The sequence below is a fragment of the Triticum urartu genome, chromosome 6A, assembly GCF_056163025.1.
Source record: "Triticum urartu cultivar PI428250 chromosome 6A, HENAU_Tu73, whole genome shotgun sequence".
Taxonomy (NCBI): Eukaryota; Viridiplantae; Streptophyta; class Magnoliopsida; order Poales; family Poaceae; genus Triticum; species Triticum urartu.
The window spans coordinates 530,739,034-530,754,501 of NC_141878.1; the positions used below are offsets into that span (position 1 = coordinate 530,739,034).

The 15,468-nt window shown below is 47.1% G+C and overlaps 2 protein-coding genes across 2 annotated transcripts; one reads left to right on the plus strand and one right to left on the minus strand.

The window, feature by feature from the left end:
* Positions 1–3,823: 3,823 nt before the first annotated feature.
* LOC125514683 (ARM repeat superfamily protein) lies at positions 3,824–7,014 on the plus strand. Its single transcript, XM_048680026.2, has 8 exons — positions 3,824–4,047; positions 4,151–4,444; positions 4,613–4,896; positions 5,423–5,551; positions 5,907–6,029; positions 6,144–6,251; positions 6,339–6,517; positions 6,632–7,014. Exons 1-8 carry the CDS (start codon positions 3,915–3,917, stop codon positions 6,753–6,755), a joined length of 1,374 nt encoding a protein of 457 aa, XP_048535983.2. The 5' UTR covers positions 3,824–3,914; the 3' UTR covers positions 6,756–7,014.
* A 408-nt stretch (positions 7,015–7,422) lies between these two features.
* LOC125514684 (peptidyl-prolyl cis-trans isomerase CYP40) lies at positions 7,423–12,210 on the minus strand. Its single transcript, XM_048680027.2, has 10 exons — positions 11,806–12,210; positions 9,575–10,075; positions 9,245–9,332; positions 9,091–9,143; positions 8,804–8,908; positions 8,294–8,369; positions 8,165–8,202; positions 7,968–8,081; positions 7,709–7,792; positions 7,423–7,625 (listed from the first exon to the last, which is right to left on the minus strand). Exons 1-9 carry the CDS (start codon positions 12,037–12,039, stop codon positions 7,781–7,783), a joined length of 1,221 nt encoding a protein of 406 aa, XP_048535984.1. The 5' UTR covers positions 12,040–12,210; the 3' UTR covers positions 7,423–7,625; positions 7,709–7,780.
* Between the last annotated feature and the right edge of the window lie 3,258 nt (positions 12,211–15,468).

Consider the following 15,468-nt stretch of genomic DNA (forward strand, 5'->3'; position numbering starts at 1 on the left):
TCGCCCTCGAGATTCGGGTTGGCTAGAAAATAGGTGAGGGTGGTCTTTGAGCAAATCTTCCTCTTGCTCCCAGGTGGCTTCATCCTTCGTGTGGTGGCTCCACTGAACTTTGCAAAACTTGATAACCTTGCTGCGAGTAACTCGGTTGGCAAACTCGAGGATCTTAATTGGCTTCTCCTCGTAGGTCAAATCATTATCTAACTGAATAGTTTCCAAGGGCACTGTGATGCTCTGATGTATAACATTCCAAATTGAAATTTTGGGATGTTACAGGAGGAGGCCGGCTCGGGGGAGGGTGGCCGACGGGGGAGGAGAGCCGGCGCGGGCGAGGGCGATCGGCAGGAGAAGACCGGCGCGGGGACGGCGGCGCGCGGGGGAGGGCGGCAGCGACAGCGTGCGGCGGAGGCGCGCGAGTGGAGTGTGTGAGGGGGGTGAGGTCGAGCATGGGCCGTGGGTGTGGATAAGGAGCCCATAGTAGTGGCGCTTGTATGTAGAAAGCGCTACTGCTACGTTCAATAGTAGTAGCACTTTCTACATAAAAGTGCTACTACTAAGCCTGGCATGCCGGCAATGGTCTGGCAGTTGTAGTAGCAGTGTGTTTTATGAACACAGCGCTATTGGTAAGTGCATAGTAGCAGCGCTTGTCATTTACAAGCGCTACTGATAAGAGTAGCAACGGTTTCTTATAAAAAGGGATACTACTAAGCTCCGGTGTATAGGCATTTTCCTACTAGTGAGGGGTTACCGGAACCCCGGGGAAGTAATGGGCCAACATGGGCCATAGGGGAGAGAGAGAGGGGAGCCCACAAGGGGTGGTGCCCCCTCCCCCCATGGGCTGTCCGAATTGGACAAGGGGAAGGGGGCGTGGCCCCCCTTTCCTTTCCCCCTCTCCCTCTCCTTCCCTCTTTCCACCTCCATGAGAAGGAAAAAAGGGGGCGAATCCTACTAGGATTGGAGTCATAGTAGGACTCCCCCCTCTTGGCACGCCCCCTGGTGGCTGGCCTCCTCCTCTCCCTCCTTTATATACGTGGGCAGGGCACCCCTTGGAGACACACCAATTGTTCCAAGCCGTGTGCGGCGTCTCTCTCCACGGTTTACTCCTGCGGTCATATTCACGTAGTGATTAGGTGAAGCTCTGCGCGGATCACATTACCATCACCGTCACGCCGTCGTGCTGACAAAACTTTCCCTCGACCCTCTGTTGTATCAAGAGTTCGAGGGACGTCATCGAGCTGAACGTGTGCTGAACTCGGAGGTGTCGTACGTCCGGTACTTGATCGGTTGGATCGCGAAGACATTCGACTACATCATCCGCGTTAACCTAACACTTCCGCTTTCGGTCTACGAGGGTACATGAACACATTCTCCCCCTCTCGTTGTTATGCATCTCCTAGATAAATCTTGCGTGATTGTAGGAAAAAATTTGAAATTGCATCTACGTTCCCCAACACTTCCACCCTTCAAGAAAACAGGTATCATCTGAACGAGTTCGCTAGTAGGAACTATCCTAGGACTCCACGCGAACTATTTAATCCTAGACACTCCAGCCTTAGAGTTACGGCTGAGAGGGCATTTGGAGCTCTGAAGAATAGGTTTAAGATCTTGGATCAGAACCCATTCCACACTTTCCCCACCTAGGTTAAGCTTGTTCTTACTTGTTGCATTCTGCATAACTGGATCCTACAATGGGGTTGTGATGAACTAGTGTCGTGGGAGGAAGAGGTGAGCATGATGATGTTGTCAGCTCTGGCCATGGTGTGGTGGCATTTGACAATGAAGCCTGAAAGAACAAAAGGATGAAGTGCGTACATGCAATATGGGATAACCAAGGTCAGACAAGGATCTGAAGAAGAGCAATAGCAGAAGAGAAGAAGAAGAAGAGAAGAAGAAGAAGAAGAAGAAGAAGAAGAAGAAGAAGAAGAAACAACATCAACAGAATAAGAAGAGGACGAGGATGGACTTCCAACAAGTTCGGCATCAATGAACTTTCCCCTATTGAGCCATTTGGTTGTTATATTTGTACTGATATTTGTTAGTAGCTATGATGAACTACGATTTGTGCCTACCTAGGACTGAAACTATCTTCAGATCATGAATGGTAAGGTCACCACTAGTGAGAAGTGGTAGTAGCACCTTATGCAGCTTGCAATCAAATATCATGTAGTTTGTGCGCCCAGTGCAACGCATGTAACAAAACGGCAGGTCTATATTGGTTCCCTCATGCAGCCAACTTAAATGCGGGCAACCTAATTATGTGCAGAAACTGGTTTTTGGTGTGTTTTACCTCAGTCGGTCTCATCTAAAACACATATGCAAAGAGGAAAAAAATGGTGCCGGTAACCAAACACGCCCCAAGATTATTCCCTGCACCTCCTCTTCCACCCAGCGTCATTCCACTGTTGGTGGCCATCCAGAATGATGTGGTTGCTTTATTATTACGATGGTCGGGTGCCTGCAGTTCTGGTCTTCTATTATGTTTTAAGAGCATCTTCAATAGATGATGCAGATGTAAAAACAACTAATTTTTACATCTCTGAGGTCTAAACCACACCTCCAACAGATGACGTAGATGTAAAAAATTACATCACCTGCTCCAAGTGATGTAAAATACAATACTTAAAGATGCAAATTTACACCTCCAACAGCCAGAGATAAGGATGGCAATTTTACCCATGGGCATGGATATCCATCGATATCCGACCCGAATGGATAGGGTTTGGATATGCTTTTATGTCCATGGGCGGCGCCCAAACCCGCCCCCATTGCTCGTGGGTAGGGCATGGATAATCTTGTACCCGTGGGTATACCCAAACCCGGCCCGATAGTATGATTTAATGGGCAGAAATCAGCTATCCCTACCCCCACAGTCACATGTCCCACTGCAATTTTACACTTTGTTATCTAAAACATGTAAAAGAAATTACACAATCCCCGTCATATTTTTTATTAGTTGACATTCAATCCCCTCTGTAACATACTTCAATATTTTTATCTCCTTGTTAAATGACTCGACATTCTCATCTGTTAGAAAAATACTACATGATCTTAGGTTGTTAGTGGACGTTGATTTACCAAAAGTGAAGCCTAACCTGCCACGAGGCGAAGAATGGAAGAGTTTATGTTAACATTGTGTTATGTCTTATTTATATGTCTCGAGAGGAACCGATGGATATCCAGTGGGTATGGATATCCATCGGGTCTAGACATGGAGATAGTTTTACACCCGTGGATTTTTTTCATGGACGGGCAAAGACCGTCCTCATGGATATGAATATGGATTTTATATTGTTCAATCCAATCCAAACCCGGGCCAATGCCATCCTTAGCCGGAGATGTAACCCAGATGCAAAACGACAAGCCGCGCGGCAACCCAACCGCTTTGAAACTTCCCCTCCCCTCCCCCACTGGACGCCTACCTCGATCCGTTGCTAGCCCGCTACACCTCGCCGCCGGATCTGCCGCCTAACACCTCTAAATCACCGTCGTTTCGTCGCCCCACCGCTGCCGCCCGCCGCGCCATTTGAAGCTCGCCCGCCGCCTTGCTGCTCGTCCTCAAGTTCGACCGCCGCTCGTCATCAAGCTCGACCGCCGCCCCATTGCGTCCTCAAGCTCGGCCGCTGCCGATCGTCTCGATCCGTCGCCGCCATGCCGCCGAACAAGTTTTACATCATCTGTTGGAATGTAAAAATCATTTTTTATGTAAATTATGCAACACCTACTTTTATATCTCCAAATATACATCATCTACTGGAGATGGTCTAATCTTGCATCGTTCTGTTTGAGCATCGTTTGAAATTCGAAATTGAAACCGCCCCCTGCCGCACGTCGCGAAAGGGGGGAAACGGAAACCCACCAAAGGCTTCTCCCCTTCTTCGTTCTATTCACTCCGTCGCTCGGCGCCCTAGAGCAAGAACATGGCGATCGCGATCTCGCAGGAGGCCTTCGATGACATGGTCCGGGAGAACATGGAGGACCTCGGAATGGACCCCGACGAGGCCCTCGCCGACGCCGTCGACGCCCTCACCCTCCAGGGCGCCAACCTCTCCGGTACCCACGGACCCACCCCCCGTCCTCTCCAGGGCTTCAGATCTCTGATCTTTCTTACTCGCGTGACCACGCGGCGGACTGAACCTCTCGCCACCTCCTGCAGGGATCATCAGGCGCGTGCCTGGGGACGCCGTGGCGGAGGAGGTGAACCCGGTGATGCGGGTGCTGGACGAACTGAAGGCCTCTGCCAGTGGTAGGTCGGGGGAGGATCTTGACAGGCTGGTCTCTTTGCTCGACGAGTTGCTCGAGCTGTGCTCCGGCGAGGGGGCGGAGAATGCGGCCGTGGCGGCACGGAACGGTGGCGTGGAGGCGCTCGTCGCCCTGTGCGCTTCGGCTGGGGTTATGCAGGAGGGGCTGCTTGCTTCGGGCTTGAAGGCGCTGAGCTCCCTGATCCGTGGTATGTTGCTGTCTTCGCGAATGTTCTTGGATAGGAGGATGTTCTATTGATTTTACGTTCCACAAAGGATAGATGTGAGGGTTTTAATTTTCTCCATATAATTTTTTATCTACCAGAACAGCATTATCTGGTCGTTTTCTGACATTTGGGGATGAACTCAATCTGCAGATGTTGGGAGCACTGAAAAGTTCAGGCAAAGCCAAGGGCCCAAAATTGTCATGGATATCTTGAAAGGAGCCCTGGAAAATTCAGATATACTCGATGGTGGTTTTAGTGTCGTGGCAGCGGCATCTGCTGGCAATGAAGTTGTGAAAGACGCCTTTATGGACTTGAAGGTCGATGAACTCATTCTGGAGGTTATGAGGAACAAATCAAATAGTAAAGTGCAAAGCGTGTATGATGCCATACGTGTTCTGTTGACACCCGACGATAACCGAGTGGTGGCTTCTCAAGTATGTCCTATATGCTTGTAGAATCATGTGAAGATTTGATATAATTTTAATTTTACATTAGCAAGTGCATCACTTTGATTTGCATATTTATTACTCGGTTTGAATATGACAATCATGAAATTAGTTTACCAGAGATAAATCCATATGGGGAAATTAGATTGAGTTATAGTAAGGTGCTGTCTGTATGAGATGCATAGGAAGCTAAATTAGGTGTTAAAACAGAAATTTCATAGTTATATATTAACTGCAATCTAGCATGATGTAGAAGTAACGGTGCACATCTGAATGTAGTTAGATTTCACATCCGCATAAAAATATTGACATGAACTTCTTGTGACTATTAGATACTAGATAGAATGTAAAAAAAAAAGGCAACTTGGTATCACATGGTTTCATGTTTTGAACATTCTGGTTTCTCATTGTCATCGGCACATGTACATCTTGCACTCTTGCTTGTAAGTTGACACTGTAATTTACAAATGAATGTTGGATCCAAAGAGATGAAATTGACAGGCTTGTGGTGCAGGTATATGGATATTCCAGGAAATTTTCAGAAATTGGCGTCGCAGAAGTTCTTGTCATCGCACTCCGCGAGCAAGTTGCTCCATCCAGCTTGCCATCAGCTTGTGCTGCTTTGAAGGCAATTGCTGTTAATGTAAGAATAAACTACGATATATACATATCCCATAAATGATAGTTAAACAGTTTTATGTTATGGTTTCAACTTTCAATTTCCGCAGCAGCAAGGCTCCATTTTTTCTGGGGCAATTTTTACTATGTTTATAAACTTTATCTGGCCAATAGAATATGAATTGCAGGCAACTAGCGAACATAAAGCTTGATGTTCATAAAATTTCCTGACATGTTATTGCTTCCTTTTACTTTTGGTCCTGTGTATCAAAAACTTATTTCCTATATGCCTATATGGAATTGTGATAATAAATAAATAAAAGTCATTTACCCTGAATGCTTATGAGAACATCACCATCTTTAGTTCTTGTGTACCACAGGAAGAAATATGCCGGTCCATATCTGAAAATGGTGGGATTGATGTGCTTCTTAAGTGCATCGATGAGGCTGGCGTACAAAAGAACAAGGTTATAGCAAAATCTTGCTGCTCTTTGCTGTCTAAGGTATGGTAGTATGGCACAACACTGCAACATCACTGTACCACAGGAATCCCTTCTTTTTGTATGAGAACAATCCTACTTTGATTAAATCAAACTTACATCACATTCTTCTTGAAGCTGGCTGGAAGTGATGCAAACAAGGCCAATATCATTCAGCAAGATGGTTTTGACAAGTTCTTGAAGTTAGCGTCTAGATTTTCTGAAGACCCGTCAGTAATACAGGAGGTAATAACCACAGATGTGCAATGCTGAAGAATCTGTATACTCTATGAGCCATTTCCATATCCTGTAACGAACTAACTGAATGTGTAGGTAATGTCTATCGTGCAAGTCCTTACATTGCGGTCACCAGACCATGCAGCCCGTGCAGTCGCGCTAGGCTATGGCACTCTGGCCATACAGACAATGCAAAAGTTCCCCTCCTCCGCGCTGACTCAGAAGCAAGCATGCCTTATGATTCGCAATCTCGTGGTCAGAAACCCTGAAAACAGGTACGATGTAGAAGTCACATCTCTCCGAAATCTACTGCTGCAGCTGGTTTTTATTCCCAATGTGATGTGCTCATGCTTATACTTTCTTCTCAACACTTGTTTTTACCACCACAGGACGATCTTGCTTAACGAAGGCGTGGAGAAGCTTATCAGGAAAGCCAAGGCAATACATGGAAGCTGCAAAGCTGCCGCCACAGATGCCTTGAGAGACCTGGGCTTGGACAACTACAATGCGTAGAGAACATAGATAGCCTACCGTGTGTAAAGTTTGCCTGTCCGAGGATGTCTTGGAAGAATATATGTTGTGTTTGGGTTCATAGAACTGGGCTGCCACGGTTATGTCTGCTTCTGGTTCCATTTTTGTGGGAATTTTGAATTGTGTGGTTACATGGTCTGGTTACGTACGTATGTTCGAAGTTTTAACCAATGAACAGAAATATCGTGACCTGCTGCACGAACTAGCTCAAAAAAATCGCCACCTGCCATGATTTTATGTACTCCATCCGGTTCTTGAAAAGGTGATGCATCGCATATGGGCATAACTAACTTGTTTGGATTGAGTACTTTCTTGTTTAGATTGGGTACTTCAAATTCATCTGCATAGATTTACGACAATGGCCAATTATTTTCTAGAATGAATCCTGAACGTTGTGGCACCTCTGGTTGTCGAATTCGTCATGGGTCATTCCTATCTGAACTATGCAGTGTAGATAGCTGTCGTCAACAATGTCAAGTGCAAATGGGTGGTTTTGGCACCTCTGGTTGTCGAATTCATCATGGGTCATTCCTATCTGTCATTCCTATCTGGGACCATTCAACTGGGTGGTTTTGGCAGGGTTATTGGGGGCTCCAAATGCATGGGCCAAGTGCAAAGATACGCAAATGGAACGTAAAAAGACATGTGATGTCATCAACAATGTTTCATCAATTCTCGCAAAATGTGTTTTGCCAGAAGTTGTCGAGATATCCAAGAGTTCAAGTCAATGAAAAACATTTCTTTCGACAGCATTGCTACCACTTCTATACTAACACAAAAGGTTCAGGTGCCCCCACTGTTTTCAGCCATCCACTGGGAGTTATTTCTCCCGTCCAAACTCCATCAGTATAACTGCAAAGAATAAAGCATCAAGTCAAAACGCATAGACAAACTACAAGCCCGGCGAAATAATTGCAGTAGGTTCTAAGAACAACCTGAAGTTTTTCACAGGGCAGCTCCCAGCATGTGTGACAGACGAAACAATGGAAAGGCGCTTGCTTGAGGCATCAGTTTTTATCCTACAACAACGACAAAAAAGACCATCAGTTACGCAGAAAAGGAAAGGATCTGGTCTGGCCCGTGTTTCACAACATCAGCATTTGGCGGCCAAATAGTTCATTATCTATTGTTTCTGTGCCCAAAGGTCCAAACCAAAGAATTTAAATGGTGATGAATATGGTATTAGGAAAGTACTTCGTCACTTTTCTCTGAACTTGCTGCCAATACTCCATCACTTTTCTCTGAACTTCCTGACGTCTCGAACATCTTGGAAAATGCCTTCCGCTCCAGATTGCGTCTGTCAGTAACCTGGGGTAATCACAGATGACAAGTCAGCAACATCTTGTACGAACAATCACTAGTCCCAAAATTCATAACCACAATGAACTAACCTTCTTCTTTGCAGCAGCCAGCTCCCGTTTGATTCCTCCTGAGGATCAGAAATACAAAAACCAACATTCTTAGCTGCAAATGGGGGAAATGTACTAATAGTCAATGAGGGGGCAATAAGATATACAAACCATCGTTTGGCTCCAACTCCAACGCACGCTGGAAGCTCTCAACTGCAGCATCAATATTCTTGAGTGTCATGCGTGCCTGCATTCCAATACCTTATTATTGACAAGCCAAGTTTGAAGCTGATGAGAAGGCGCTAAGAATTAATATTCCCAGCACCAACACGACAAGGATTAAAAATAATATTGCACCACGGTTAGCAAGAATGTAAGTTTTAGAATGTAGTACGCATACACATAAAATGATGCTCAAGTGGCACAGATGCAAATCTTCAATTTGACGGAAGTGCACATCTTCATGTCCAACATATAAAGTAAGATGTACTCAACGATAAACACATGCAAATAAGCCAGTTTGATTTCACATAAATGCAAGTAGTTTGAGTGTACAAGTGTAACACAGGGAAGGTAAACTGCGCTGGTCATAGTTTTGTCAAAACATGTTTGTAGTGCATATAATTTCCACAACATTTGGTCCGTGGATAGTAGTATATTACATGGAAGTTTAACACTGACCTGTCCTTGACGGAAAAAAGCTTTTGCGTTGCCCTCTGTTTCACGCAGTGCAAAGTCTGCATCTAACAAAGCACCCTCCACATCTCCCAGCTTCAGTTTGCATGCCTGAAGAAGTTACAGGTGACTTCCATATACCAGGAAAAAACAATGATTTTACAAGGAAAAAAAAACTCTATTTCACATAGAAAACACAAAGATGTACCAAATAGAATTTCTCTAAATGTAGTAATATAGAGGGCATGCATTTGTGATCTGTCCATGAACAAGTGGCAGAAAGTTGAACTTACAGAACTATTTGTGAGTATAATTGACTTTGTTTTCCGCAGTGCTGAGCTGTTCTCTGCACATTAATAGGTTGTTACGATTAGCAAGTAAAATGCACCTCTTTCCATAAGCACCTTAACAAAAGTAAACAGCAATAAGAAACAAAAGAACAGCTACCTTGATCTATCTCTTCTTTCTCCCAGCAAATATCTAAATACCGCATAGCTTTTCTGTACTTTCTGAGTGCAGCCTTGTAATCATGTTTCTGTAGAGAGGCAGAAACTTCAGTTGTAAGTTCCAAACAGGAATCAAGTTAGGTGTAGTATTTTTAAAATTTAACATGCTATGTTTACCCAGTTTATTAGTGCATCTACGCTTTAGCCAAAGAATTGGGCAATACATGTTATTAATGCATTACATGCAACGACAATGAAAACTTCCTCAACTGAACCAAATAAGACTAGCAAAAATATGAACAGGAAGTGCTGTCCATTGAGCAACGCGAACCTTAAAATTTTCATTCCCGAAAGACTTTGCAGAATCAACGGCATTAATCCACCACAAAACGTCTGCAGGCTTTTCATCGAGGTCAATAGGCCAATCAGGATACATGTCACCATCTTTGAAGAAATTTGCAACTCCTTCAGTTGAACCTTCTGGCAGTTCCCCACAATCAACAATAACAATATCATCAGTTGGAAGGTCAGCTTCTCCAGCACAAACATGCTCCATTGCACGAACCACTCCCATCCCTTTTACAACCCTCCCGAAGACAACATGTTTCCCATCAAGGTGTGGTGTTCGGGTGGTAGTGATGAAAAACTGAGATCCATTTGTGTTGGGACCAGAATTCGCCATTGATAACATCCCTTTCCTCTCATGCTTCAAAACAAAATTCTCATCCTCAAAATTCAATCCATATATTGACTCGCCCCCAGTCCCATCACCAGCAGTTATATCTCCACCTTGCACCATAAAACCCTTGATGATACGATGAAAAGATGAGCCCTGAAGAGTAAAAGTTACCCAAAAAAATAAGTAGTTGAAGGGTTAAAGATCCCATACTTCACAGAAGTAAAAGGTATCCTGCAGTGGTCCCCAAAGGAAAAAATCATTATTACCATAAAGAATAACCAACTCTAGTTCATAACTTCATATAAAAAATGCTTGTCTTGGTCATTCTTTCAGAAAAGAAAAGATTATGGATAATGCTAACTCTGTGCAGTTAAACATCAAAATCACCACGATTCTCTTACTAGAAAATGGAAAGCAATTTGGTGGCTGCAAATGAAAGCGGGGCAATCTTGCCTTCCGTCTACGAAAGAAAATGGGCAATAGAGGATAGCAAACATGTGTTAGTCTCTGCCACTATGAAGCAAACGGTACAAAAGTGCCGTTATCCAAAGTTGGATCTCTATCGCTCCAACAGTTAAGTGGGAGACTTATCACTACTTCAATAATGCTCTGCTCCACTCAATGTTGAGGAAATCGTTAACTGGTAGCTGCTCGGTGGGCTGGTGAGTAGGGGATTAATAGGATAATCGGCAAGTTAATCGGCCATTTAATCAATTAATCGACGATTTATCGGGTAATCGGCTACTCGGGGACCCTATGAGTAGGGATTAATCGGCAAGTTAACTGGTTAATCGGATGAATTCTTGAACAGGGGCTCCACTTATGTGCTTCTGCCACATTATCATCCCAATTCATGGTTAAAATGCCAAGTCTCACTTAAGCATGTTAACTTATTTACCAGTTCAGAACTATCACCAGAAAATAGTAAATCCACATTGACCACATAATATTATTTTGCAACCACTCAGTTTGTCCTTGACTGGGACACTTGAAGCACAAAACAACTAATGCAGAGCTAGGTCTACTTGGTTCTGACAGATCCTGCTTCAAGGATAAGCTACAACCAAATTGTGCCAAGAAAAAATTGCCAGAGGCTGAGACCATATATGCAGTTGGTGAGACTTGACATATGTTCAAAACTAGAAAAATCACAAGGTACTTTCTCTACCTAATGAAGTCCATATGACCACATAAAACCCTGTTTAACCATACCAGAATCCCTTTTCATAGTCCACTATTCTATTGCCAACCATACACCCAGTTGGCCAAAAAACAAAAGTATCAGTTTTCCTACAAACTATGGTGCTTCCAATTCTCAGCAAGTGCTTCAAGAGACCAGAAAGGCAGAAACAGAAGCAAGTGTTGGCCATATTGTACCAGCACTAGTGGTAGGCACTAGTACATGAAGCATTATTACCAGTAGTATGCCAAAGCAAGTGTAATGTACAGTTTAAAAGCAACAGGACTAATCGGAAAGTTACAGGCACTATTATGCACACTGAAGAAAGCTGTAGCAGTAACAAAGACAGCAAAAACAAAATCGCCCAATCAAAGCAGAAAGGCCTGCAAGGACTCATGTTTGGCTGATAAATCGCCAGCCATAGACAGAATCACAGTTCGCGCAATTAAACTATCCAACCCTAAATCACTGAACCGAGAACCGTGTTACCTGATGCCCAACAATCTATTCGACTATGCGCAAAACGCACATTTGACAGTGTTCGAAATCGAACTAATAGGAAGGGGGGGTCCTCGCTCAAACACCCGCCCCACTAAACTCGGCCGCACCAAACACAACCGGAACCCGAAAATCTAATACTACTGCCAGGTACTGTAGCACGAGTGCACGACCGCACAGAGGGGGAGGGCCACCCGGGATAAACCTTGTAGTGGAGCCGCGCGCCGGTGGCGGCGCTGACGCCCTTCTCCCCGGTGCAGAGCGCGCGGAAGTTCTCGGCCGTGCGCGGCACCACGGAGGCGTAGAGATCCATCACGATCCGGCCCTCCATCTCGCCGCCGATGCTGACGTCGAAGTAGCACCTCGGGTTGCTCACCTCCGCGGCCGCCGCCGCCGCCGCCGCCGGCGGGGCCGCGGCGCCCTGTCCCTCGCCCTCCATCGCCGCGCTGAGCGGGAGCAACCCTAGGGGTACGGAGGGGCTTCTCGGCGGTGGCGGCGCTGCGAGTAAAGCGAGGCGGCGTGCTTCGGGGAGAGCGAGGAGAGTGGGGTGGTGCGGTGCTGCGCTTGCGTACGGTGGGTGGGGGCGTGGGGCAGTGTCAGTGTGGGTGTGTGGGTGATTCAAATAAGGAGGGAGGGGAACAGGAAAAAGGGGAGGGGGGGTTTGGTTGGACAATTTTGTGATGCCACTGTTTGCCCGAGGCGCGTGGGCCTGTTTGGTCTACCCGAGATGGAGCCTGAAATCTGTGGTTTTCTATCGGTAGATAAAAGTGTTTTTCAACCGTGAACATCTACAACCACAAGTATAGCTGGCCATCAGTCGGTCCGGGCCTGCCAAAGCCCGACAAAAAAAAACCTAGACCCGAGCCCGATCCGGCTCGGCCGTTGGGCCTGAGCCCGGCCCAACACGCTAAGACCAACTCCACCGCGCGACCCATCCTGTCCACGCGCGTCCGTTTGAGGTAAAACGAACGAACCAGACGGCCCAGGCGCGCGGACGCAAACGGACTTTTGTCCGTTTTCTGTCTTCTTTCGATCCATCCCCGGCCCAAGTTTGCGCCACTTTTGGGGTGAAACGGACAGCACGTGGACGCGCGGGCCGTCTGCGCGTGTCCTCCCCTGGCCCGCGCGTCGGTGGCACATGGGCGCCTTTTTCTATCCGCCCCTCTCCTTCCCTGCGACTGCACGCCCTTCATTCTTCTCCACTCTTCCCTACTTTTCTCTCGCCGCCTCCGTCGCCGCTGCTACCATTGTAGTTGTGCAGCTCGGACGCGCGGTCGCCCAGCCCCTTCCCCTCGGCGTCCCCGAGCTTACCAACCACGGCCACCTGATTTGCGCGTCCGACGGCCGGATTTGGGGCGGATCCGGTCGATTTTGAGCTCGCCAGGCTGTGGGAGGCCGCGCCGCGCCATGGACTGGTCGGCACCGGGCCGGAAGGCCCTGGCAGGGTCGCAAGGCCACATGCAGGCAGTGGCTCGTCCTCTAGCCGCTCGGATCTACACCGTCGGTGGTCTGCCGGCAGATACCTGAATGGCGGTCGGCCGGGCTCGGTGCTAGCCCAAAAGCTCGTCGACGCACCGTTGTCGCTCATTAAGTACGACCACTGCCTAAAGATGGTCGTGCGCCGCGTGTCTACAACGCCGGAACATCCCGGATGGGTGTTCATCAAGTGCTTAAACAATGGGGTATGTGCTAACTTTAGCTTTGGTTTGTGCTCTAGATTTGACTAGTTGTGCTAACTTCAAAAAAAATTGTGTAGAATGGATGCAAGTTTTGGTATTTGGAAGAAGAGTACATCGATATATTGATAGAGCGTAATTTAGTAGATGTTCGTGCACTTTTAGCTAGCATAGAGGCTGTAGATGAGACAAGTGTACTTGTCGCTATATTAAAGGCTAGACACGAGACTAGATGCGAGGAAGCAACCTCTACTTCTTTAGACTCGAAGAAGAAAGAAACACGCAAGATGGAGGCGGCTCCTCCATAGATCAACAATGAATTCATCGAGAAGGCACTAATCCAACTTACAGGAGCAGTTATGGAAGTTGGATATCTTCTAAAATGTATTCTTGTGGTTCTTGTTTTCTTTGGTCTTACTTTTCTAGTCAAAATTTGGTGATGTATTCCCATGTACCAAGAATGAATGATGAAAAAAAGTTTAAGGGCTTGCAAAGAAAAAAGTACGCGGACAGGATGCGGCCGGGATGCGTCCACGCGTTGGGCGCATGGCCACCGCATCCCAGGACATGTCCGGACACGACCCCATTGCCCTACCCAAACAGACATAATCCGGGCAAAACAGACGTTCGTTTGGGGTAGCACGGTGGATTTGGCCTAAAAGCTCGTCGGGTCTCAGGCCGGGCCTCTTCCTTAAATGGCAAATACGATGGGCCCGGGCCCGGCCCGGCCGTCCGGCTCAAAATCTAGGCCCAGGCACGGCCTGTGGGCAAGGTCGGGTCGGGCCGTCCGGGCCGGGCTGCCCATGGCCAGGACTAACCACAAGTACCAGAATCATGTCCCCAAACGCCCGTGGATGCGCCCTGGCGCCCATCCACGGACAGTGACCAGACAACACACAAAATACGATTCCATAACCACAAACACCATCTTCAAACTACCACCTAATCTAAGCGGAGCTCATCCGGCTCCGCCATGCCCCTCAAGAGTGTTGGTCCAGTGGTCGTCAAGGTAGAGTAGGATATGGGACACGGACCGGCTCACGGGACTCAAGGCGTTGCCTTCTCCCACGCCCTACTCTCCCTCGTCAAAGTCCGGAACCTTCACGGTGTCGGTGGACGTGAGAACAATGATGGATCTGTCTTGGGAGGAGTCGGCGACGTCCACCATGATGTGGTTGCGGCGTCCGGGGTGGGCCGTGCACCACATGGGGCACCGGAGAATGCGACTTCGCCTTGCCAACGTCCACCGCCGTGAGGGCTGCCGCCACCTCATGCGCCCGCTGCCTTGCATGGCGAACACGCCACGCCATATTTGTGTGAGCGGATGCTCATGCGTTCACCTCTGCCTCGGCATGCCAACAAAGTGGTTGCACATCCCGGCGGATTTGGACGCCAGATGGACCACATTGCCTCCTGTGAGGAAGCGGCAACAAACCTCGCGCTGGATCCATGCGTCATTTGGGCGGACACGGTGGATTCCCGACGGAAGGAGTTCGAGCGCTGCCGTCGGGCGGCCTCCTCCCGGGAGCGGCGAAGCACAAGGCGGACGGTCATCTCCACATGCGTGGGATGATCTCGGGGTCAAGTGATCTAGAGGTGTAGGACTCAGATCCGCTGCCCACCATGCCGAAGAGGGTAGGAGATCGCCACCCGACCTCACACGGTCAAGTCTCTGTGCTTAAGTGTCATCCCTGAATCAGTATTGCTGACACACACAGTACTCGAGGATTTATAACAGAGTTCAATCACACACTTATTATATCGAATGTCTCAAGAGAGAACTTATTACATTAATATGGCTAAAGGCCATCTAAATAAGATAACAGCGAAAGCTTCGAAGGTAGAAGAGTCCATCCAACTCCACGGCAAAACTGAGTGCATGACAACGACCTAGCGCACCTTACTCTTCGTCTGAAAATTCTGCAACATAATATGTTGCATCCTGTGTAGGTCAGCACATGGAATATGCTGGCAAGATAACACTATAGAGCAATGCACAAATAACAACTATCACTACATGCATATATGGCTGGTGGAGGCTCTAAGGTTATCATTTGCATAAAGCTATTTTTTCCCTACAACAAAGGAATATTTTTTAACTACAAATTTTGTTGAAAACATTGAGAAGGTAACCCCAACTCAATCCCAATTAAAAGTTTAATAACCCGACAAATTAATTAAGTAGAGTGATG